General features: G+C 36.4%; 1 protein-coding gene across 5 annotated transcripts in view; it reads left to right on the top strand.

Moving 5' to 3' along the window:
- The first annotated feature begins 223 nt into the window (after positions 1 to 223).
- ALB1 (ALBINA 1) overlaps positions 224 to 26002 on the top strand; it is a 36454-nt gene continuing 10675 nt past the window's right edge. Inside the window, exons 1-7 of one of the 5 annotated variants that reach the window (XM_010247934.3) lie at positions 224 to 598; positions 10132 to 10310; positions 23654 to 23738; positions 23823 to 24139; positions 24319 to 24442; positions 25138 to 25230; positions 25871 to 25966. In XM_010247934.3, the coding sequence (XP_010246236.2) occupies positions 332 to 598; positions 10132 to 10310; positions 23654 to 23738; positions 23823 to 24139; positions 24319 to 24442; positions 25138 to 25230; positions 25871 to 25966 (1161 nt within the window). In that variant the 5' untranslated portion in view covers positions 224 to 331. Of the gene's footprint in view, positions 599 to 3436; positions 4078 to 5389; positions 9606 to 10131; positions 10311 to 23653; positions 23739 to 23822; positions 24140 to 24318; positions 24443 to 25137; positions 25231 to 25870; positions 25967 to 26002 lie in introns of those variants that run through there. The other 4 variants (XM_088898078.1, XM_010247937.3, XM_088898077.1 and 1 more) reach the window with 4 other exon arrangements.

Raw genomic sequence — 26002 nt, forward strand, 5'->3', positions numbered from 1 at the left:
TACTACATCCCCACTCTTAAGGGAGCCATTAATTGATTAACCGTTAGTGGGATGAATTCTAATTTCTATTTTACATGGGAGTTGGGACAGGTGTAACACTGTTAGTGGGGATCTAGCAAAGTGTACGCAGTATAGGTAACTAACTGATCCGGAGCGGAGCATGACCTCCTCTGCTACAAGCCAATCAATAAATCGCCCGACCCATCTAAGCGTGATTTGCGTCAGATGCAATATATTCTTTATCAATTTATCATCAAACACAGCATGGCAGATTAACGGATAAGGAGGGGAGTTATCAAATGCTATTGATCTCTCCACTCTCTCCTCTCTAATGGCTCTCTCCCCAACTGTTCCAAGCTGCACTACACCTTTCTCTCATCGACAATTCTCCATTTTCCCTTCATTTAGATTAAGCCCATGTCTCTCCTCTTTGAAATTCAAGGGCTCCCACAATCTCCTCTTAGTGCGAGCCCCTCTCCTTCGTCCCCTCGCGGCTGCAACTGTAGAAACCAACAATGGTGCCGTGGTCGCTCCAAAGAAGCCAGATGGAACCTCCTACGGCAGGCGGTACTTCCCATTAGCCGCTGTAGTTGGGCAGGTGCGAATTTTCGAAAATTCTTTATTTATTTTTGTTTAAGAATTTTGTTAGACATCATTCTTAATTTTGCATTCCTTTGTTTACCTGTTATCTGATTAAAGCCTTACTGAACGCTTTTTTGCTATTATTTTCTATTTGGTTTTGTTGCTTCCTGGTTTTATAAAAATGCAGTTTTTGAATAGAAAACGGACCACAATGTGTTTTAATTAAGTATGCAATTGATGTGGGATTGTGGGTAAATTTTGAGAGGTACTTTGGGTGCCAAATTTTCCTGCAAAAAAAAAAAAAAAAGAAAAAGAAAAAAACTGGAGTCAGGTTGAAAGTGTTTTTCAAGAACTAGAAGTACTCTACCAATAAAAAACTAAGAACAGTTCTGGTAAATTCTTAACCTTGATTTTTAAGTAGTAGAACCGTTCTGGGTTTTGGTGCTTAAGGGTTCTATTGGGATGGAATATTGAAGATTTGGACTCTTTCCATTTTAGGGCTAGTCCTTTCTCCTTCTTGAGTTTAGTTGTCTTAAGGCTACAAGATTTCCCTATTGTGATGGGCATAACACTTCCATATGGGGAAATGTAATTTGTTTCAGGTGATTACAATAGTGCAGGGGTACTATTTCTCTAGACAACCCAAAAGAGTGGGGTGTCTCAAGAGATTTTCTTTGATGACATCCCACCACTCCCACCCCAACTTAGTTGCTTTAAGATCTAATACTTTTTTTGAGAGATTTGATAATGCATTTCAAGTATGTTAGGTGAGAAATGGTACTTGCTACAAAGGCTTCCACAAAGATAATAATGCTTTGTTTTCTTCAAAAGGATGAGTATGGGTGTGGGATCGGTAAAATGAGAAGCATATGCCTCTCTCCTTGGCAAATGGCTATGGAGGTTGAATAGGGAGGATTAAGGTCTATGGTATTCTGTAACCAAAAGCTATTATAGTCCTCATTCTAATTGGTTGGGAATTGGAATGCAGGTTTACTATAGGAATATCCTTTCTTATCCTCTGAAATCTATTAATGCCATTATCTTATCTTTTATCTGTTTCATCATATATGAGCCTGTCTGGGGAAGAGGAATCAACTTTTGGGAGGACTTATGTTCATTAGGTAGGTAATAAAACTGCTACTCCACATATTTACAATATTGTCATCTACTTATGCTATAATACTATCTCTTGTACTGTCAACTTCTGCGGGGCCATTAGGAAATCTGCAGAAGACTCTTCTGGAAAATATTTGTATGGAGTAGGCATATGTTGGGATGTTGCAGTAGGGAGCACTAAGTGGAGAGGAGAAGATGGTGGAGGAAGGGAAGTTTCAGAAGGCTTAGGTTCGAAGAAGATCTTTAAGGGTTGAAGCTAAGCAGTTTCTATTTGAAAGTTTCAGGATGAAGGGGAAGAAAGCATTAAAGATCAGGGAAGTTAACATGGCGATGATGTTTCTGGTAGGAGAATAAGCACTGAGGTGGTTTCAGATTTTATGGAGGATGCTATTCAGGTGAGTAGGAAGCTTGTATGCAAAGATTCATCTGAGTTTGATGGAAGGAGGTATGTAGCAGAAAGAAGGGAGAATCTTAAAGGAAGGTATGTGGTGCTTATGGAATTCTTTGGGGAAGGAAAAAAGCAGATGGTATGCTTCTCCGAAGGAAAGAATGGGGCTGGGTGGAAAGAGGTCACAATTGAAGGACTACACTGATCAGGAGGAAGCTAGATAAGGTAGCAGAGTGGAGATTGTAGAAGAAACACAGGGGGTTATATGGAGACTCTGAAGCGGGAAAGCAGAAGGAAAAGCCCAAAAAGGAAACAGAAATGCAGATTATGGATAAAGCAGCAAAGGATTGCAGAATTGTCTGCAATCTGTTCAAGAATGATTGGGAGGAGAAATTTATTGTAACCTCGACAGTACCACCACAAGATTGGAAGAGAATTGCTGAAGAGTTGTTGAAAAAGTTGAATTTAAACTGTACTATAATCTTAACCCCCTTTGAAAAATGTAAAGTCCTTGTGTTATTTGGAGAGAAATTGGAACTCCATGCTATGTGTTATCAATTGGAGTCAGCCTCTGTGACTGTTTCAAAATGGACCCCTCACTCTAACTCCAAGGGCTTGCATGACAGCGACAAAGTAATTGTTTGGATTCTGGGTTTGCTGTTTTATCTTTGGATTCCAGATGTTTTTGTATCTATAGCCACTCTGTGTAAAGCACAGTTGGATGGTGTTTTTGTTAAAGACCTCCACTCAGCTGCAGTATGTGTGAGTAATGTGAATTTGGAAGATATACCCCGCTCAGTAAAGGTGCTGTACTCAGCCTGGTTAGTAATGCCATTGAAGTTGAGCTATGGAGGGAGGGAAGAAGGAAAGATAGTGAGAAGATAGAAGAAGACTGGTTATGTGGCAGAGTTCAAATGGCTGAAGAAAAGGAGAATGGAAGCACTGAAATAGCAAAACAATCTCCGGGGAAAGGAAAAGGTGAACTAACTAACAGGGACAGAAATTTATAAGCCAAGGATAGAAAGGGGTGAGACACACGGTTGGTTTTACGCAGAGGCAGTGACCAGTGGACTTCGATGTGTGAAGACCCCAAGTTCAAAATTCAAAAGAAGGGGTGACTCAACCAGTTGGGATATCAGACCTGAACCGGCCCGAGTTAGTTGGGTCAAAATTTAAAAACCCATCACATGGCACTTTAAGTGATAATGTGAGAGTAAATAAAGAAATCGGGCCAGGGCTTTTGAAGCTTGGGCCTTGTCGCTCGTTCTGTCCCTTGGGCCCAACCAGTTGGCCTCAAAAGGCCGAGGCACATGATTTATTTAAAGGGCACGTAAGCCCTAAGTCAAGTCCGATGATGGATGATAACTTCGGTTCATCTTCTTCTTCCTTGACCAAATCGGTAACAGTCAAACACCGAAGCAAAAACCAGGGGCAGCATTCTTCAATGATTTGGGTATATACCAAAGGGAAACCCAAAGTTTAACAGTTGGCGACAAAGGTAAGGAGAGAATACAAGAACCAGATTCCGATTTTGAAGATAGTAGCAATTCATAATCAAGTGAATACACGAGTTTGGGCAGTATTGATCAGATGGTGAGAATTGATATGAATGAAGTAGAGAGCTTCAACACTGAAGAACTGTTTTTAGAAGAGTATTTGGAGAAATCGATCAGTGAAGAAGGAACAAAGAGTTGTGGACAAGCAGTATTTACAGTCGAAGCTGAGCAGATTACATCCTCCCTTAGAGATTTTACCCCTAGTATCCCAACAGGGACAGGAAGCACAAGAAGTGAGACAAGAGGTGACCTTGAAGGTGAGCATGGAGGCAATAGAGAAGGGAGTACCAGAGAAGGATATTGGCACAAATAGAGCTGTTAATTCTCTCATCCCCACCCAACAAAAACAAAGTTTAGGGGCTAATTCTGATTTTTTGAACTCCATACCTGGATTCCCAACCTCCTTTGTTATCGATCCTCCTCCAGCGTCTCCAGGTAAGTGTGTCCATTCAGTTTTGGATACTGATGTGTGTGCTTTGCCTGAAACAGGTACACCAGCTACCCAGCTTGATATCTTGAGGAAGGAAAGTGGATGTGGGAAGAGTGGTTGGAAGGGCCGGAGATAGAAGTTAGGAGGGGGTGGAAGAGGAAGTAGAAAGGATTTGGGGCTCGATCAGTGAATTCATTGATGACCTTAAAAAAAGGAAGAAATAAGTCAGGAAGGGTTCCAAAATAAGGCTGACCCAACTGTAAAGGAAAACATAAAGACAAGGGAATCAGAGGATGAAAATGTATGTTAGAAAGAGTGAAGAAAAAAAAAAAAGAAAAAGAAAAAGACAAAGGTAGAAAGGTTAATATCTTATGTAGAGGGTGATATTGAATTTAGTGGGAGAGGAGATAAAAGGAAAAAATCCAAGTAGGGAGGGAAGAATAAGAGGGTCAAATTGAAAAGTGAAAGAATGAAAATAATCAGTTGGAATGTAAGAGGTCTGGGACTGCAAGGGAAAGGAGTGTTATAAAAGACTTAATGAAAAGAGAGGATCCTAATGTGGTTGAAAGGCACCAAACTAGCAGAGTTGGATAGAAGGTTGATCAGAAGCTTGTGGAAATCGAGAGGGGTTAGATGGGTGGAGGCCCCATCCTAGGGGGCTTTTGGGGGTATAGTGATATTATGGAAGGATGAAGTGTTGGAATCAATGGAAGAACTAATTGGAAGGTATACCATATCTATTAAGTTCAGGATTGTGGAGGATGGATTCACTTGGGTGCTAACTAATTTCTATGGACCAAATAGTTACAGAGAGAAGAGTGATATGTGGGAGGAACTTTATGAAATATGGGGATTGTGGAAATGTGCGTGGTGTTTGGGAGGGGATTTCAATGTGAAGTTTAATGAATTCATAAACTTGTGTGAATTGAAGGCGATCCATTTATTGCAAACAAATTTTACTTGGTCCAATTTTCAGGAAAACCCATTGTGCTCAAAACTGGATAGATTTTTGTTTAACATAGGGTGGGAGAATCATTGGGAATGTTTGGTTTCGAGAGCTTTGCCTAGAGTCACTTCAGACCACCACCCCATTAGATAGGAATAGAATGTTTCCTACATGGTCCTCCTTTCAGATTTGAAAACATGTGGTTGGCACATCTAGATTTTATTCGGAGAGTGGAGGAATGGTGGAAGGAGGATCTAAGGGGGATAAGGTGGGACTGTGGGAGGGAATCAAATTCCATAAAAAATTGCAAAGATTGAGGTCTAAAATAAATGAGAGGAATAGGGATCTTTGGGAGGTTAGAAGAAAGGAAGCTGACTCTTATTTCCTAGATTGAAGAGTTCGATAATGTAGAAAGTGGAAGAAACCTTTAAGTAGAAGAAAGGGAATTGAGAAGGAATTTTAAAAAAGAAATGGAGGAAGTCCTGAAGAGAGAGGAAATATCTTGGAGACAAAAGTCAAGACATAAATGGATAAAGGAAGGGAATGGGATTACAAAATTCTTTCATGCGATGGTCAATGGGAGAAGGCATAAGAACTTTGTGGCTAGGTTGGAAATGAATGGGGAGCAAATCTCGAATCAGGACGAAATAGCCAAAATCTTTGTGGATCACTTCATATCCTTTTATAGAAGACCTCTGGAGGAAAGATCGAGTTTAGAAGGATTAGAGTGGCCCTTACTAGATTGAGAAGCCAACAAGATGGCTAGAAAGGGATTTTGAAGCACCTGGCTCAGATGGATTCACAATGGCTTTCTATCAGAATTGTTGGGAAGTGCTAAAAGATGATTTATTTGAAGTCTTTAAGGAATTCTCAACCACACATATTGTTAGCCTTGGAGTTAATACAACTTGTTTGGCCTTGATCCCCCCCTCCAAATAAAAAAAAAAACTTGATGCTAGCCATTCAAAAGACTTTTGACCCTTTAGTTTGGTGACCAGTGTCTACAAGATAATTGCAAAAGTCCTTTCGTTGAGGATCAAAGTAATACTCCCCTCCCTCATCAGTCAGTTTCATAGAGCTTTTGTGTAAGGAAGACAAATAATTGATCAAATCCTGATAGCCAATGATTGTATAGAGGAGATGAAAAGGTCTAGAAAGGAAGGATTGGTGCACTAAGTACCTAGTAGGAACATGAACAAAAGAAAGAGCAGACACAAAGGAATAGTAACAAGGAGATAAACAAGAATAAGAAACATACTTAGCAATGGGATGTCGAGTAGTACAAGAATGGATAGGCTTATGAAGAGCAATGGGAAGATCCAAGTCAGAAGAAGGAGTGATAGGGTTTCCTGGATCCACTGAGATAGATTGACCCAAGCCCAGCTGGTTGTTGTCACAAGTTGGAGGATCTCTTTCCCTTCTCCTGTAAACAATTATCATATCTTTCTGTTGTGTATTAATGGCATCAGTCACATCCTCAACATTAGGAGTAGTAACCGGTTTAGCAGGAGTCTCACTAGATTCACCTGGATAGCTAAAACTAGAAGGACCAGGAGGAGAAGATGGAAGACCTAAAGCTGAAAGTGGCACAAAGAAGGAAGGAGAGGAATCCTCTTACATCCTACTAGTCTCCCCCTGAAGAGGATTATTGGAGGATCGAAAATAAGGCTGAGACTTGAAAAACACCACATCCTTAGTGACATACTTTTTCTTGGTAACTGGGTCAAGGCACTTGTTACCTTTTTGTGTGGGAGAGTACCCTAAGAAGACCCCCCTTGTAGCCCTAGGATCCAACTTTGTCTTCTTAGGATCCTTGACATGAATGAAGCACACACAACCAAAGACTCTAGGAGGAAGAGGGAAATTTGGGAGATTAGGACAAAGGACAGAAAATGGAGTTCTCATACCCAACACCCTAGATGGCATTCTATTTATTAGATATGATACTGTAAAAACTACTTGAGCCCAATAGTTCTTGAGAACCTTGTGCTGAAACAATAGAGCTCGAGTTGTCTCCAACAAGTGTTTATTCTTGTGCTCAACAACTCCGTTCTGTTGAGGGGTACTAGCGCAAGATGATTGATGCAAAATACCTGCATCCTCCATGAATAGATTCAAGGAGCTTTCAAAGTACTCAATAGCATTGTCTAAGTGAAACTTCTTAATTTTCTTGCCAAACTGAGTTTCAATCATTTTACAAAATTCCATGGTTATTTATGGTACTTCATCATACCCTTTTAACAAGTAGATCTATGTGCATTGTGAATAATGATCAATAAAGATGATAAAATAATGAAAGTCATCTATAAAAATAAGAGGTGAAGGGCCCCACACATTAGAATGAACTAAATCAAAAGGAGCTTGAATTTCATTACTAGAAGTTGGATAAATAATTCTACATTGTTTTGATAACTGACACACTTCACAAACCAAACTCTAACTCGAAATACACTTGAACAACTTAGGAAACAATCATTGCATTAAAGAAAAAGATAAATGACCTAGTCTAGCATGCCACAAGTGTAACCTACCTACTGACTCCTCATTACCCCGACCACTAAAAGCAGATTGTAAGGCTGAACTGGTTTCTGCATCAAAATAATAGAGACCTCCAGACTCATGACCGCTCCCAATCGTTCTCTTTGTTAATCTGTCCTGAAAGATACAATGAGTAGGAACGAATGCTATGCTTCAGTTTAAATTTTTGTAAGCTTAGAAACAGATAATAGGTTAGAAGCAAGATTAGGAACATGCAACTCTCATCAGAGAGTTCCTTACCTAGGTTAACCTCCCCCTTTCTAGAGATGGTGGAGAGGGAACTATAAGCAACTCTCATCTTATCTTGGCTATGCATCAAATGGTAAGAAGAAAATAAAGAAGACATGTATGTCATATGGTCAGTAGCACCGGAATCAATAATCCAAGAGTTAGATACTATAGGACTAATCACACTGTGAGCAGAGATAGTACCTGATTTGGCAAGAGAGGTGGATGCAAGGGAATTGTTCCTCAGCTGAGCCGCTCGGCTAAGGATTTCTACCTCATCAGCTATGAAATCAAATGATGTGTGGGAACTAGTAGTCTGTCCCATTGGGGAAGGAGCTACTGTAGGTGTGTTTCTTGGGCTTTCACCACTATTACTTATGACAACATTTTCACTTGCTGTTTGGCTCCTTTGAGGCTTCTTGTGCTTCCTTAATGCCGCTGGTTTTAAGTGAGGATACAGAATCCAGCAAGTCTCTTTCAGATGTCTGTCTCCTCCACAATGAGAGAACTTGAGGTGCCTTTTGTCTGAATGCTTGCTCTCCTTTTGGCTTGAAGATATTAAGGCTGAATGCTCAATAGGTTGTACTTGGGTGTCTACTTGCTTCTCTTTCTTTCTAACCTATTCATTCCTTACAAGATAGTAAACATGATGTAAATCTAAAAGCTCATCTCTTCCCAAAATTTGGGACTTATACCTTCATATATTGGGTCTAGGCCAGCCAAGAACCTAAAAGCCCTGTCTTCTTCTACTTGTTTATCATGTCTCTCATTACCTGTTGCATTTTCCCAGTCAAGTACAAGATGGTGGTCCAGTTCTTCCCATAGACCTTCTAAGGTTGCAAAATAAGTTGCAACAGACATATCCCCTTGCCTCAAGGCAACAATATCTTGGGTTAGTCTATAGATTCTTGCATTGTTTTTCCTCTATGTAAATCCAATGGTAAATCTTGTTTTCACTTACTAATCTCTTGCTCATTTGCTAAAGAAATCTAGGATTGGTTTTTCTCTTTGTTTGGGTGCATGTGGAATATGTCAACAGAGATTAAAATGTCGTTTGATCCGTCTACCTTTGGTTTTCCGAAGAGAAGGGGAAGAATAATGTAGAGGTGCACTAGAGCAGCAATGATTTGGGCATTATGGGAAGAAAGAAATGATAGAATTTTCCAAGAGAAAGAAAGAAGTAAACAACAAATTATGGAGTGTGTAATGACTAGGGTTATACATTTTCTACAAACATTGGACCTATTCAAATATTTCTCCTTTGATGATATTGGAGGAATCGGAGCTTGGTACCCTTTAGTGCAGTATAGAAAGTCAAAGCAAGGACACGTCCTATTGAAGATTGGCTGAAACTAAACTTTGATGGGAGCAGTCAAGGCAACCTAGGTCCATCTGGCATTGGAAGGGCTGTAAGAGACAAGGAAGGAAATTTAAGAACCATCTTTTCAGGACCAATGGGAAATGGAGTCTCTTTAAAGGTAGAACTGTATGCAGCCCTACAAGGCGCTCAGATTGCAAAATAGTGAGGCATGGAGAAATTGATGATAGAAGAGTACTCCAAGGTGGCAGTGGGTTGGGTAAAAGACCCAGATTCAGTGATTTGATGTTATAGAAATGAAATGAAGAAATTGAAATGGCGAACACAGAAGATGATTTTAACTATACAATGGGTGGGAAGGGAGGTCAATGCACTGGTTGATTCTCTAGCTAAGAAGGGGTAACAAGGGATCAGATGTACTGGGCCCATTTGCAAATCTGTTGTATTTCTTTGTTAAAGAGTGAGTTTGCACCTCACGCCTACCAATGGGATGCTTGTAACAGGTGTTATCCTTTGCTTCTAATGAAAATTGATGAGTTTTATTTATAAAAAAAAAAAAAATTTTTAGGAGGACTTTATGCTGGTTCATATCCTCTTTTTTGTGATAGATTTCCTAGGCCCTATTCCATCTCCCAGTATGGATTATTATTACAAATTTTTACAGAGATGGTTTATGAGACTATAATAATCTCGAGCTCATTTTCCTCTTTGACTTACAAAAGGACGTCCTTATTTAATCTGACAGTTTGAATTCTTATGTGTAATCAGTCAACCCTAGAGGTGGCTCTTCTTGTTCTTTTACCCCTTACTATAGTGCTCAATGATGATGCTGAAAATCAACAAAACCCTATTTTAGTGATCATCCTTTTCTTCACCTTGTTTTGTATAGGTGACTTCAAGGCTCTTTCATTACGTTTATTAGAAAAAAGAAGCATTCATACATTTTTAATGACAAGAGTGAGGACTAAGTGAATCACATTTATATTATTGCCATGGTTAACATCTTTGTGAAAATTAATTCTGTCACAGGATGCAATTAAAACGGCTCTGTTGCTTGGAGCAATTGACCGTGAGATAGGAGGAATTGCCATCTCAGGAAAGAGAGGAACAGCTAAGACAGTAATGGCACGTGGTTTACATGCAATTCTTCCACCAATCGAAGTAGTAGTAGGTTCAATATCAAATGCTGATCCAGCATGCCCCGAAGAGTAAGTTTATCAAAGGCTTTTATGCTACTTTTAGTATTAGTCTTGATTGATATTTGTAGTTTTTGTATTGAACATTTTGTGATATTATGTAATTGGAATTTTGGAACCCTGCATGCTTGCTATCCAAGGGCAACAAATATTAGTGATTATGGTGGAATTTGCATATTTCATCTCTCCCTTTCTTCTTTCATGTAATTGCAAAACTGCTTCATTGAAACCCTAACTGAATGATACCATTTCTTTTGAAAATGAGAAAGTCCATTTTTGCGAAAATTGTAATCCTTCTTTCCGGCCCTTGAACTACTCAGGACTTCCTTTAGGAGCCAACCCTAAGGAAAGCAGGTTTGGAGTTTGGTGCTGGAAAGATTTGCAAAGAGGCTAGAAATGTGGAAGAGGAATTATTACATTTCCTGGGTGGTAGAATAACTTTAATAAAATCCACGCCGACAAACTTCGATGTTTCTTCATTATCAGAGTTTCAGATTCCACTAACGGAAGTGAAAAAGTTAAAGAAGATTGAGGTATATTTTTTTTTGGGAGCTAGGAAATGGTAGGAAGGACCGTGTGAGGGACTTTTCAGGGAGTCAGGAGATGGTAAGAAGGACCAAATAGTTAAATGGGAGTTAGAGTGGTGGAAAACATTCATGGATCCTCTATTAATGGTTGGGATGCCGGTGTCTTGCTCAGGACACCTTGGTATCACCTTGGAAATCCATTCAGTCCCTTAGTTCTTGAACTTTGTCAGTTACGATGCTTGTTCTGGGAATAAAATTTTGCTTTGGGAAGACCTATGGATTGGTAATTTTGGTCTAAAGGACCTTCTTCCCTCCTTGTATTCTATCCTAATCCTTTCAGGTGGTTATAACTAGGATATTGGCTTTAGGAGGGGTTTGAGAGAGGATGAATTTGAATTGGCAGTTGAACTTTCGCAAATTCTAGGTAAGGTTTGGTTAGATCCCTTTATTCCTGATAGGCGTGTCTAGACCCCTAGCCCTGGAGGTATTTTTTGCTATGCTTCCTTCAAACCTCTTTGCTTTTCTCCTCCTTCTTAGGCTTTTTTCCCTGCGAAATACGTTTGGTGTAGGCCTACCCCCCCCCCCCCCCCCCTAGGAGCTTTTTATTGGGAAGATTAACACTTTGGATGTCTTGCAAAAGAGACCTAATGTGTGCATTTCCCCTAAATGGTGTATTCTCTGCAAAACCAACAGTGAGGCCTGTTACCACTTACTGATCTCTTTCCATTCATTGCTTGTATTTGAGAGTGTTTTTTTTTGGTTTGTTTGGGTTCAGTAGGGGTGTTAATGGATCGGGTTTGGGTTGAACCCCATTCTAATCAAAATCAATTTGAACAGATTGGACAAACTGATAAGACATATTGAATCGACCAGTCCAGACTTAATGGTCCAAAGTATTTATTGGATTGGATTGGACCTGGTCCATTTGCAATGGATTTATATTGGATTGGGTTGGATCGAACCAATATCTGGTCCATTGACATAAGATAAGAGTACAGGTGTCAATGGACCAGGTGTAGGTTGGACCCAATCTTTAAAACCAATTTGAACAGTTTGGACGGTCCAGGCATTGAATTGGACCAGTCCAGAATGGTCTGAAGTATTCATCGGATTGAATTGGACCTGGTCCATCTGTAATGGACTCATACTTGACTGGATCAGATTGGTCCAATATTCTGTCCATTGACAGCCCTAGGTGCAGATGGACCATGCCAATATATCTGAGGGGATTCCAAGGTGGTGGTGGACTGGCTAAGGAGTCTGGAAGCTATAGTGTGGCTATACAGGGATGAAATTGAGAACTTCAAGTGGTTAACCAGCAACATGTCCATACAGGTTTAGTGGGTTCAAAGGTTGGCTAATAGGCTGGCTGATACTTCAGCCAATTGAGGGATTGGTTGGGGTCAAATATATTGTGCAGAGTTGTAATTCTCTTTTTTCTTTTTCATTTGAGATGTGACAGCTTGCACATCCTATCAGGACGCTTTTTTATATATCTTTACCTCATTTTAATAAAATTTATTTACAGTTACCCATCAATAAATAAATAAATACATGTACTATGGCAGCCAACCAGAAACTCTACAGATGAAGTGTCTTGGGTCTGTCTGTTTGCCAACCTTTTTTCCAAACTTGGTCTCTAGGCAGTGAAATGTATTTTTTTTAGCAGAAACAAGAGCAATAATAACATTCTTGGTTTAGTAAGTTAAGTGAGATAGTGATTGATTTTGGTATGAAAATTGTTAGTGATTATTTTATTTTTTGGCAGAATTCCAAGGCTGGACATATTGTTTTGGTAATACATGTTAATGATATTGTGATTACATGAAATGAGGAGAAGGGTATAAGAAAGTTGAAGGTATACCTGTAGTAGCCTTTTATGGTAAAGATTTGGGAAAACCATGGTATATCCTAGGTATTAAAGTGACATGTTGTTTTGGTAGTACATGTTGATAATATTGTGGTTACAAGAAATGAGAAGGGTATAAGCAAGTAGAAGGTATTCCTTTAGTAGTTTTTTATAGTAAATATTCAGGAAAACCATGGTATATCCTAGGTATTAAAGTGACATGCTCTAAGATATAAATATATTCCGCATAGAGGAATTATGTGCTTGATTTGTTTGAGGAGACAAGGATGTTAGTCTCTAAATCTGTAATTATGCCAATGGATCCCAATATTGAACTTATTCTAGATCCAGGGGATCTCATTAATGATCTATGCTGGTATAGAAGAGTAGTTGGGAATCTAAATTATCTAACTATTGTTCATCTAGATATATTTTTTGCTGTTAGTTTGATCAGCCAGTTCATTGATTCTCCCAAAATTCCTCTCTTGGATGCTATTTTTAAGATACTACAATGCTTGAAAGGTTCTCCATTGTTGATAAAAAAAGGTTCTCTATGTCTTAGATTAATTTATCAAGGTCATAGTCATTTGACTACATCTAGGTTTACAGATGCAGACTGGGTAGGGCTGCCTTTTGATTGTAGCTTTTTGATTGGTTATTGTACATTCCTTGGAGGAAACCTAATTTTAATGAAGAGTTGAAAGTAGAGTGTTGTATCCAAATCCAGTGTTGAAGCTGAGTATTAGATGATGAGTCATACTATACTAGAAGGGACCCGTGTGATATACGAGAAAATCTGAAAGATTTAATAATTTTATTTTAAATTTAATGTTGATTTATAAAAAATAATTATTTTTAATTGAATATGACCAAATATTTTTTAGTAAATTTAGTTTTATTAATACTATGTAGTAATTTTAATAGTTTTTATTATTTTTAAATGAAATTTTGATTAACTTAGATGTAAATCAGTCCTCAAATATCAAGAATAAATTTAGGGATTAGAAGAAGTAAAGAACAGGTCTGAACAGCTATACATGAGAAGAAGATGGCGAAAAGAGAAGGTAAGAGAAGGAGTCAAATTAATCTCCATTCTCCTCTAACCCTATTTTATTAAGATCTAAAAATTAGATGATGACAAGAATGCCCTTAAGTGGGCGGCCAGCTTGGCAGTTACATAAGAGAATAAAACAAGAATAAATAACAGGCCCATTAAGTGTGGCCCATCAACAATAAAATAAAAGATATTACAAGAGAGGATGTTAGGGCCCATTTGGCCCAGTCTCTTTACACTCCCCCTCAAGCTGAGCATAGATGTCAATCATGCCCAGCTTGCTTATATAGTGTGTCATTTTTCCTCTTGGAACTCCCTTGGTCAAGATATCAGCCAGTTGCTCTTCTGATGTGATGAATGGTAAGCAAATTTCTCCTGAGGAAATTACTCTAATGTGTGGGGGCCATATCATATGCCAACCATGGGGGGTTACAGGTACTTTATCCTTTTTATTGATGACTATTCGCGTTACACTTGGATTTATCTCATGAAATCCAGGGATGAAGTACCAGCTATTGTGAAAAAATTTCATGAACTCATCCTCACCCAGTTTAATACTCGTATCAAAATATTCTGTTCTGACAATGCTAAGGAGTATTTTGAGAGAACCCTCTCCACCTATCTTGAAGCTTTTGGGGTTATTCATCAAAGTTCTTGTTCCTACACTCCACAACAAAACGGGGTGGCGGAAAGAAAGAACAGACATGTGGTTGAGGTTGCTAGATCCCTCTTATTTGCATCCCATGTTCCTATAAAATTTTGGGGTGATGTTGTTTTTACTGCTACTTTTCTGATCAACCGTATGCCCTCCCGGGTCCTTGGCTTTAAAACCCCTTTTAGTCTTCTCTTCCCGGATGAGGATATCTTTTCTCTTCCTCTCCGTGTTTTTGGGTGCACTTGCTATGTGCATATTCATAGTCATCAAAGGCACAAGTTTGAACCTAAGGCTTATAATTGTGTTTTTCTGGGATATGCTTCCACACAGAAGGGTTATTGCTGTTTTGATCAAGTTCGTGGCACCCGCTTTGTATCTCGGGATGCCACCTTTGCCGAGTTGATTCCCTTCTTTAGCATTCCTCCCGAGGGGGAGAAATCTGACGAGCCCTTTGCTATGTCTCCAACTGTTCCTCTTCCCATTCCTTGTGAGTCCGATCATGGGGTGTCCACTTCTCCCATTGGACCTACCTCTGATATTCCTTGTGAGTCTGATATTCCTGCTCCTCCACCTGCTCCTGCTCTCCAAAGGTGGTACCAAAGGCAGAGATTCAGACATGTGCAGGTTGTTTCCCCTCCTTCAGAAGAGCATTTCGCCACTCCCATCATTCCTGAGGTAACAGGTCCTGAAAAACACAATGAGTGGGAAAGAAGGTTATGCTGCAATTCATGGATTTTGTTAAGCTACTAACAGATAAAAGGTTTGTGTTAAGTTTAGGGACATGAAGGACAGAGGATAAGAAAAGGGTGTCAGAGGTCTTTATATCACCTTTACCAGAGATGGGGGCAAGGGACCCATCGGTAAGGGATATTTTCTCTTTTCCAGAGAGAAGATGATATGAGCAAAAAAGATTAGACAGGCTGGTCATATGGTTTGATGCACCGGAATCAATAATCCAAGGGATTTTATGATTACCTGAAACTGAAGCATGATTTGCAGAAGCACGAATACCTGAGTGAGCAAAAGCCGATGAAGATGATGTGTTGTTGGAAGGGTGAGTTGAAGAAATCGTAGCTTCCAAGTGATTTAGGAGCCTCCCATACTTTTCAAAATCCAGCTTCATTGCAGCCAATTGCTCAATGGTTGATTTCTCTTCACTCTCCTTACTTCCCCCTTCAGGTACTGTAGCAACATTAGTAGTCTTAAGTTTTCCTACCTGACTGCCCTTCTTAGAGTTATTGTTATTCTTAAACCTATCAGGGAGAAGCTCAAGATGAAGCTTCCAGCAGGTGTCCTTTGTATGCCTCGGTTTCTTGCAATATTCACACATCTGCTCTATTTTCTCAGTAGGGCCCTTTGGCTTCATTCCTGCATGTGCAAAATGTTCTGTAGGTGGACTCTGCAACTGTACCTGCCCCCTACTCTCCTCACTACTTATCATAGCATATGCCTATGAAAGAGTAATCTCATCTCTGGCCAAGATATTTTGTCTAATAATGTCAAACTTAGGGTTGAGTCCAGTGAGAATTTCAAACACCCTATTTCTCTCCACTAGCTTTCTATACATTTCAGCATCCTTCTTACTCTCCCATACTACTGTCTCCATAACATCAATTTCCTGTCATAGGGATTTTAGTATAGAGTAGTAGATTGCTACACTCTTCTCCCCCTGTCTCAAGTTCTTCACATCACTTTTCAACTTATAAGCTCTTGCTACATTCAATTTCTGTGAATAGGTCTCAGTAACACTGTCCCATATCTCCTTAGCCGAAGACATCCAGAGATAGTGCTGGCTTATATGAGGTTGCATAGAGTTGACCAACCATCCTATGACAGTATAGTTCTCTTGCATCCATTTTTCAAATTCAGGGTCTGTCTCTTCGGGTTTCACCTTACTGCCTGTGAGATACCCGAGTTTTCCTCTACTACAGACATAGATTCTCATAGACTGTGCCCAAGCAAGATAATTTGTCCCATCTAGCTTGATTGTGGTTATACCAGCCAAAACAGAATCTATTGAGCCAAGGCCAGAAACCGGCACCTGCTTGAACTCACTTCCGTATGTCTCCATCAATCAAACGAAAATCAAAGAACTAGAAATTTTGTCTATATAAACTTACTTGAAGTCAAACCATAACTCGGGTGCTTGAAAAACTAGGGTTTTGCTCCGTCCAACTGTTGAGAGGAAGAGAGAAGATGCAACCGCACCTACCAGACCAACCCAAATTCTTCCAAACCTGAACCACCCTCCTTTATCAGTCACGAGACACCTTCCAAGCACAGAGCGCCACACCCAAGCTTCACCTTTCCTGGTAAGCTCGAAAATCTCTAGTTGGCTAGGGTTTTGGGCAGCAGCAGAACAACACCACTTCTTGGCAAAATCCAGCCAGATCTAAACTCTCCAAACCCTCTACCAACTAGGCAAGTGATCCTCTATACTATAGAGAACCTATCTCTCCATACACTCCCTTGATTTTAGAGTGTATGGGAACGAAGAAAAAGAAAGAAGAACTAAACCCACTCTGATACCAAGATGTAAATCAGTCCTCAAATATCAAGAACAAATTTAGGGATTAGAAGAAGTAAAGAACAGGTCTGAACAACTATACAGGAGAAGAAGATGGTGAAAAGAGAAGGTAAGAGAAGAAGGAGTCGAATTAATCTCCATTCTCCTCTAACCCTATTTTATTAAGATCTAAAAATTAGATGATGACAAGAATGCCCTTAAGTGGGCGGCCAGCTTGGCAGTTACATAAGAGAATAAAACAAGAATAAATAACAGGCCCATTAAGTGTGGCCCATCAACAATAAAATAAAAGATATTACAAGAGAGGATGTTAGGGCCCATTCGGCCCAGTCTCTTTACAAACTTTAAATAAATAAAAATAATTATAAAAGCTAATATTTTTATTAATTCCACTAATAATAAACAATTATATAGGAATGACAACAGAGTGGGTTCAGGGCAGGGCACCCCATCCCTTTCCCTATCCCATAGTCAAGACACTCTACCCCATCCCCGCCCCGTCCCCAGTGTCACGCGGGTTTAGGGAAAGGTAACCAGCCCTCAATGTTGGGTGAGTTCAGGGACAAGGCACCCCACTCCTCATCAAGGATGGAGAATCTGCGAATTTCCCTGTCCCGTCCCTAGTGTTGGGCAGGTTCAAGTAGAAGTGTAAATTGGGTGTGGCCCACACAAAGTGCGAGTCGTGCCATGCTAGCCCAGAAGGCGTCCCGGGCCGTGCCTCCCTCTTCTAGGATAATTTGGGGGTCGGTTCGACATGACCCACGGCTCGAGTTTGCACGGGCACGTGCCGTGTCGTGGGTCGGGCCTTGGGCCAGGCCATGCCGCACACCAAGCCAGGCTCAAGGCAAGGCACCCACTCTCCATCCAAGGTTTTTAAAATTGGACCGGATAGGGAACCGTTTTGGGGTTGAACGGTCCGACTGTTCGGTTTGAATGGATGACGGTTCGACCACCCAGGTTAGTGGTTCACTAACAAAATAAATGGTTTTTGGACAGAAAGCTGTTTTGAGGTGAAACGATGTCTAGTTCCCAATTTTTCCGGTCTAACCATTTGGTTTGATCTAGTTTTGAAAACACTGTCCCCATCAACCCAATATTCAATTTGATGATAGAAATGATCAAAAGGATATATTGAGTATCAACCACATGGTAAATTTCTAAAAGTACACTAAATTGTCTTTAATATTCAAAAATGTAATTTTATGAAAATTTTGGAAAATTTATTGAACTTGTGTAATTTTGAAAATTTATTTAAAATTTTATTAAATAATTTATTTTCTTTTTAAATGGTTTACTTACAGAATTATATTAATTTATCTTATAATTTCTAATATAAACTAACCAACAATTTCCTTTTTCCAATATTATACCAATTTATCTTAATATTTTGTGTAATTATTTGTTCAAATTATAGTTTTCCATTTCCCATAGTCATTTATTTTTAATAATTTTCAATAATTTGCAATGAAAATTACATAATTTTTCAATGTTTTCCAAAATCTATCAAATGTAACATTTTCCTAAAATTTCCAAAATATTCTAATAATTTTCAATAATTATTTAATGCATTTTAAATAAACTTTCAAATACTTTATATCTTTTAATTTCAAAAATGTTATTTTACGAAAATGTAGTTTTATGAAAATTTTTGAAAAGTTTATTACATTTGTGTAACTATGGGGATTTATTGAATTTTTTTTAAATTGTTATTAAATATATATTTTTATTTGGTAGTTTACTAACAAAATTACACTAATTTATCTTTTATTTTTCAATATAAATTAATTAATAATTTCATTTTCTAACATTATAATATTTTGTTCCTCCATTTGTATTTGGTTATTAATTATAATAATAACCATAACGAAAATTTTATCCTTTTTGATAATTGTTAAATATAGTTCTCAATTTTATAGAAATTAGTTAAAGAGTTTTCAATTTCTATAAATGTTGTTAATGAGTTAATTAATAACAATATTTATTAATTTTTGGTAATTTACTAACCATAATTATTAACTTTTGGTAATAACACTATTTAATACTCATTGAATATGGGTGGGATTAAATATTAACTGTATTTAACTATTTATTAATTAATATAAATATTTTAAATGAGTGAGAGTGGATATAGATTGGGGGGATGCATTTTAGGAATTGATTAGGGAGTGGGGCAACATGATACTTTCCTATTGGTTTAAATGAGATACCTTCGGAGAGAGATTATAGGAATATTTTTAGGTAGTTGGGTGACATGGCTTAATGGGAGTGGTGAGAAGGGGAGAGGCGAGAAAGTCAAAGAGAATGCAGGGTGGGGATAATGGAGCAAGGAGAGGCATGGTAACGGGGACCCATGTGATGCATGGGCTTTGTTAAGTGAAAGTTAAACAATACAAATACATAAGAGTATATAATTGTTTTATATTTTAACTTTTTAATAAACAATCTGATCAAACTAACCCGAGTTGGTCGGTTTTCTAGTTTTTTTGATCGGCTTTGGTTTAATAAATATATATTAATATTTTATATTTTAAATTTAATTTTTTAATACGGGAAAGTAGGCAACTTCCCATATTTCTTAGTCTAAAATATTTTATATCATAGATATAATTTTTGTAATTTATTTTTTAATAATATCATTGTAATTTGTGAAATTTAAAGTTAATTTTTAAGTTTAAATCTTTTGAACAAAAAACTAAACCGAAAATAGACCCAAATCGATATAACCCGAGTTGGTGGGTTTTCACTAATGGTCAACCGGTTTCAAGTGACAACTATGGACTTGACCAGATCGATTTGGTTGGCGAAACAGCCTGCAACTGAACTGAACCAAGCATTGCACACTCCTAATTTCAACTAAATATATAGTCTAATCTCTAATAAATAAGAATAGTTTAATCTCCAATAATTATTGAAAATTTATAGCAAATGTACACACTCATTGAAAATAAGTTTATAATGAAATTATAATAGATATATAATAAAAATACAATAATTACAAAACTGTACTAAATTAGTAAATAATTAGTGTAATCTCAAATAATAGCTTAATCTCTAATAAGTATTAATCTATAAATTATAAAAAATATATAATCACTAAAAATAAATTTATAACAAAAATACAATAAATACAATAAATTAAATTTCAAAAGTTAAATAATAGTTGTTTAATCTCCAATAGTTATTGATAATTTTCTATTAAATAACAAAATAAAAATAGATTTATAAATCATTATTGAAAGCATCTTTATAAAAAACAATAAATAATTACTAAAAATAAAATAAATATTAATTATAGTATATATAAATATATAATGAATATACACTATTATTGTAAAATTATTACTAATAAATATAATTTTGTTGATAGTTATTTTCTATAATTATTAATTGATATAAGTGAAATTAGTTATTTACAATATTAGTTAGTTATTGAAATAGTAGTTATTTAAATTCTTAAAATATTAATCATTTATTGAGTTTAATAATCCATAAAATTAGAGTTGTACTATTATTACATAATTCGTTATTAATTTTGTAAAATATTAATATGAATATTATGAATTCTATTATAATTATTTTTCAACTTTTAAGATTTTTTTTAAATTATTACATAATTTCGTTATTTTAACTATTTAAAATTTTGTCATGCTAAATATTTAGATAATATGTAAAATATTTAAAAATTTTCATTATTTGAATTTTATTTATTTTTATGTTATTACGTTAATATTAAATATTTTATTATATTGTTTAGATATTTTTAATGTTTTTATTTAAGATTTTTAGTTATTGAAATATTTAGAAAATGTTTTATTTTTTAATGTTAAATTTTTATTATTTGAATAACATTTAAATTGAATAATTCGTAAAATTATAATTTATATTGTTACTACATAATTTCATGATGAATTTTGTAAAAATATTGAATTATTAATAATATGAATATTATTAAATCTATTAATTTTTTGTGTTTTGAATAAATATTTTAAATTTAATACATAATTTCATTATAACATTTAAATAGTTCTGAATTTTTTAATTGAAACTTTCTTTAGATAGATATAGATAAAAAGTGGGGGAGAGGATAAATAGGAATTAGAGATAGTTTAGGAGAGAACCTCTCTACTAAATTAGAGATAGTTTAGGAGATAAATAGGAATTATAGACAATTTAGGAGTAAGTGGGGGAAAGTGGTGTCACTTGGCTAAACATTAGAAAAGCAAATCCCTCTTTCTTTATGGTTGTTAGAAATAGTTAAGCATATGTGATTTCCTTATTGGTTTAATGGGTAATTATGTGGAATTTTATAAATAAAAATTCAAAAAACAGAAATTTAGGAAGGGAAGTTTGAAGCAAGGAGAGGTATGGTGACATGGACAGACCAATTTTAATATATATATAATTATTTTTGGTGTTTTTAATATATATATATAGATAGATAGATAGATAGATAGATAGATAGATAGAGATTATAATTATTTTTGGTGTTTTTAATAAATATTTTAAAGTTATTTTATAATTTCTTTATAATATTTAAATAATTTTTAAATTTGTTAATTCAAACTTTCTTTGGATAGATATAGATAAAAAGTGGGGGGAGAGGATAAATAGGAATTAGAGACAATTTAGGAGAAAGTGGGGGATAATGGTGCCACTTGGCAAGTTAGGGAGAAGATAAATAGGAATTAGAGATAATTTAAGAGAAAGTGGGGGATAGTGGTGCCACTTGGCTAGACATTAGAAAATCAAATATCTCTTTCTTTATCTAGTGGTTGTTAGAGATAATTTAGCCTATGTTGTTTTCTTATTGGTTTAATAGGCAATTATATGGAATTAAAAAAATAAAAAATTATTGATAAAAAAAATTCAAAAAAACTGAAAATTAGAATGGGGGGTTTCCTGCAAGGAGAGGGCTGCTGACATGGATGGACCAATTTTAATAATATATATATATATATATATATATATATGGATTGATGTGGTTTAAACATTTGCTCTAGGAGACAGGATTTCCATTGTCTTCACCTATGCATCTTCATTGTAACAATTAAGCAGCGTACATATAGCATTTAATCTCGTTTTTCATGAGATAATGAAAAACATGGAGGATTGTCATGAGAATGTTCAGAGTCGTGATGTTGATTTTCCCTATATCAAGTCAAGGAGTCAACTATCTAACCTATTTATCAAAGCATTATTATGGAACTGTGACATATACTCTCCAGCTTGAAGGGGAAAGTTGAGAGTATAGGCTGGCTTGTGCCCCATATTATGTTTCCCACATAACAATGCAGTTGCAAGAAGAAATAATTTGTCTTTTACCATTCATTCATTGTACAGAGGAGAGTTTAGAATCAGCTCAACTCAGTTCAACTTTATTCCCAACTATTTAGGGTCAGCTGCACATTCACTTGATATCTACCCAGATTCTAATTTCTTAATGCATTACTGATTTTCATGTTTACCAAGCCAAGCCAAGCAGGAAGTAAGGTCATTAGGCATCATCTAAACAACGAGTGAAGATACTCTGCAAGATCTTTTAAAAATCTAAGCAAATCTACGAACATCTTCACCTCTTCTAGAAATTTTGTCAGGGCCTATGACAGTCTTGGGTGACCTTTGTCCTATTGTATGGGCTATCTGGGTGTGGGCTTACAGTAGCACAAATGCTCTTCCATTGAGAAGCCCAAACTCCAAGCTCATCTTGAGGTTCGCAAAGGCAGTGTAGATGTTGGAGAATGAAAAGGAAAAAAACTTGTACTAGAATGTACTTGGTGGGTAAGAAGGAATTCAGGTATGGTATAGAGGAAATGAGGGAAAAAACAAGGGTTTCAGATTTGAAATATAGATGTAAATAGAAAATATAAAAAGAAGAAAGAAGAGATTTGAAATATAGAAGGGTTTCAGATTTAGAGGAGAGAGAGGGAGAACTAAGATACTTCGATCAAGATCTTCATTATACAAACCTAATTCACTTAAAAGAAATACTCCACTCAGTTCACTGAAAGGCTTATGATTCAATATTTCCTTGGTGGTTAGGTCAAACAGCTCATTCAAGTGGATCATACATCAACCAGTTACTTGGATATATGTCTGTTGGAGGTGTTGGAAGAGCTGAGTTAAATTTTGGCTGTTCTTCAAATCATGCTTTTATTTTCTTGACTTTATAAATAAACTCAGTGAGTGCATGATGGTTTAGATTTATTTTTTAATTATATATAATCATATGTTTTTTATATTTCAAATTTATCAATTGACTGAACTATCACCTATTTAAAGTTTGAACAAGTTAATGATTAAATTGTCGAGGTCAGTGGTTTACTGACCAAGTCAACAGTTTTCGGCATATAATAGATTTAGGGTTAGTGCAACCTATTTTGTTATCCAGGTGATGGGTTGGATGGTCCAACCCTTATGCACCTGCTTTCTCTTTCCTCCCTCTGAAAGACTTGAAGAAAACTTTGCCTTACCACCTGTACATTCCATATGTACTTTGACCAATTTGGCATTTTCCCTCTATTTATATTAGCATACAAAAAGACTTATAAATATGGAAGCCCAAACAATTTCCTTTTATGTATGCTCACATAATTGGCTCTTGTTTTTATACAACCTAAGGTTCCTTTTTGTAAATAGCATTCTAAAACCAACTGGGTGGTTAGTCAAAACAAGACAACTTCACAACAATGTTTTATGTTTTTTCTTTTTTCTTTTATATTTTTTGGTTTTTGTTTATTTTGAAGGTGGGAAGATGGACTTTCTGACCGTGTGGAATATGATGCTGCTGGTAATGTTAAGACTCAGATTGTCCGATCTCCTTTTGTTCAGGTCAATGTCAATGGATGTGATTTTTTCTTCAAGTATTTGCATATAAGCTTTTTCTCAAATACCTTTGGTGTTTCTGTGGTGCAGATACCACTTGGTGTCACAGAAGATAGACTTATTGGTTCTGTTGATGTTGAAGAGTCTGTAAAGACCGGAACAACTGTTTTCCAGCCAGGACTTCTTGCTGAAGCTCATAGGGGTGTTTTATATGTTGATGAGATAAACCTTTTGGATGAGGGTATCAGCAATTTGCTTCTTAATGTTCTAACTGAAGGAGTTAATACAGTGGAAAGAGAAGGAATCAGCTTTCGCCATCCATGTAAGCCACTTCTAATTGCCACTTATAATCCAGAAGAAGGTTCTGTACGTGAACACTTATTGGATCGCATTGCAATCAATTTGAGGTAAATAAAACATTTTAGTATGAACTTTGGCAAAGGTAGCTAGATCTTTTTCAGTTCAAAGAGGTATTGGTTTTCTGTCAGATATTACATTTTAATAACATAGATGTCAGGTGTTGTAAAAATACTTTTTTTTTTCTATTGTCTGTTATTTTAATGCTGAGACCATGGTTCTTGTGCAGTGCAGATCTTCCAATGAGTTTTGATGATCGTGTAGCTGCTGTTGGCATTGCAACACAGTTTCAGGAACGTAGCAATGATGTCTTTAAGATGGTTGAGGAAGAAACAGATTTGGCAAAGACTCAGGTAAGTGGTGTTTCTCATTTATTCTGCTTTGAGAACTTGTAATTTCCATTTGATATTATCTTATTACTGAGTGCACAGATATTTTGTCTGCCTTCAATTCAATTTCATGGATGCAAGTGCAACTCCTTTCAGGATGTCTGTTGATGATCCTTTAATTTATTTCTACAATGTATACATATGTACATACATATATACACTCACTCCCACTCATACATCTTTACATGAGAATGAAGAAATGTTAGATGAAAACATACTTAATGTGCATGTGTTTTTACTTCTAAGATGTACATAAGGTTCAAAAAATGCAATTTATATTGTGCAATCCATCAGTCATTCTTCTTTAGAAATTTAATCACATACAAATATACTTGTTTGTAGTGCATAAAATATGAGGGATTGGTCTGTCTGGTTATCAATAAGCCCATGGTTAACAGAATCTATAATCCTTAGAAAATTCTGCTTGGGAATGAATCAAATTTGTGATTCAAATTGTGTCAATGAACATTGTAAAATAAAGTTCATATCTTATCATGCAAAATATGCCAAAGCATCAGTCTATATATTTTAAGTTTTGTGCTGCTAATGCAACAATTCCTGATTCCCTTTTCATGGTGCTTCTTATCAGTAAAATGATGAACTACTTTTTATATGGTACTCTTAGGAACTGGCTGTGTTTTATATCTTTGGCCACACAGATAATTTTAGCGAGGGAATATTTGAAAGATGTCAGTATCAGCAGGGAGCAATTAAAATACTTGGTCATGGAATCTCTTCGAGGTGGCTGCCAGGTTTATCTATGAAACTCTTTCTTGATTTATAATACTGTTCTATGTGTGGTGGTAGACATTTCTTGAGGTAATATTGTGAAAATGATTCATTTTTTAAGCAAAATGTTTCATTTGTATTTTGTGTTCTGAGATATATATTGAAAAGGGTACCCCATTTTCATGTTTTTCTTTTATCATTTTCTCCGCTTTGGCTTTCTATGAAAGTATGTTTTTCGTATTGGAGTTTTCTCTGTACCCTTTATACCCCCTAAAGTTTTCCTTTTTTCTTGTGGTGGTTTTTTGGATAATCAACTGAAGGATTACTTGTACTGCAATAAAAGAAAGCTCCTTGCTATTACAAAAAATTGGATAGCAGGTAAAATACAACATAGCTCAAGGCTTTTACCCCAACATGATAAAAAATTTTACAGGTCAATCCTAGGCCCAGGACTGCTCACCAACTCCAGACTTTCCTGCATAACCACTGATTTTGCAAAAGAATCATTCAAGAAATTACAGTTCCTGGGACCCACACGAGTTTTTTAATAAAATTGTATATTCAACAAATATGTCCTTAAAAAAGGAAATATGATATGACATCTTATAAGCATGGAGGAACGAGCATGAATACATGACTAATAAATATTTTTGTTGTTTCCAGGGACATCGAGCTGAGCTATATGCTGCCCGTGTAGCGAAATGCTTAGCTGCTCTGGAGGGACGTGAAAGAGTCAATGTGGATGATCTTAAGAAAGCTGTTAAGTATTTTTTTTTCAAATACATGTTGTTCACT

This window comes from Nelumbo nucifera, chromosome 2, assembly GCF_055504915.1.
Source record: "Nelumbo nucifera cultivar China Antique chromosome 2, China Antique-T2T, whole genome shotgun sequence".
In the NCBI taxonomy this organism is placed as follows: Eukaryota; Viridiplantae; Streptophyta; class Magnoliopsida; order Proteales; family Nelumbonaceae; genus Nelumbo; species Nelumbo nucifera.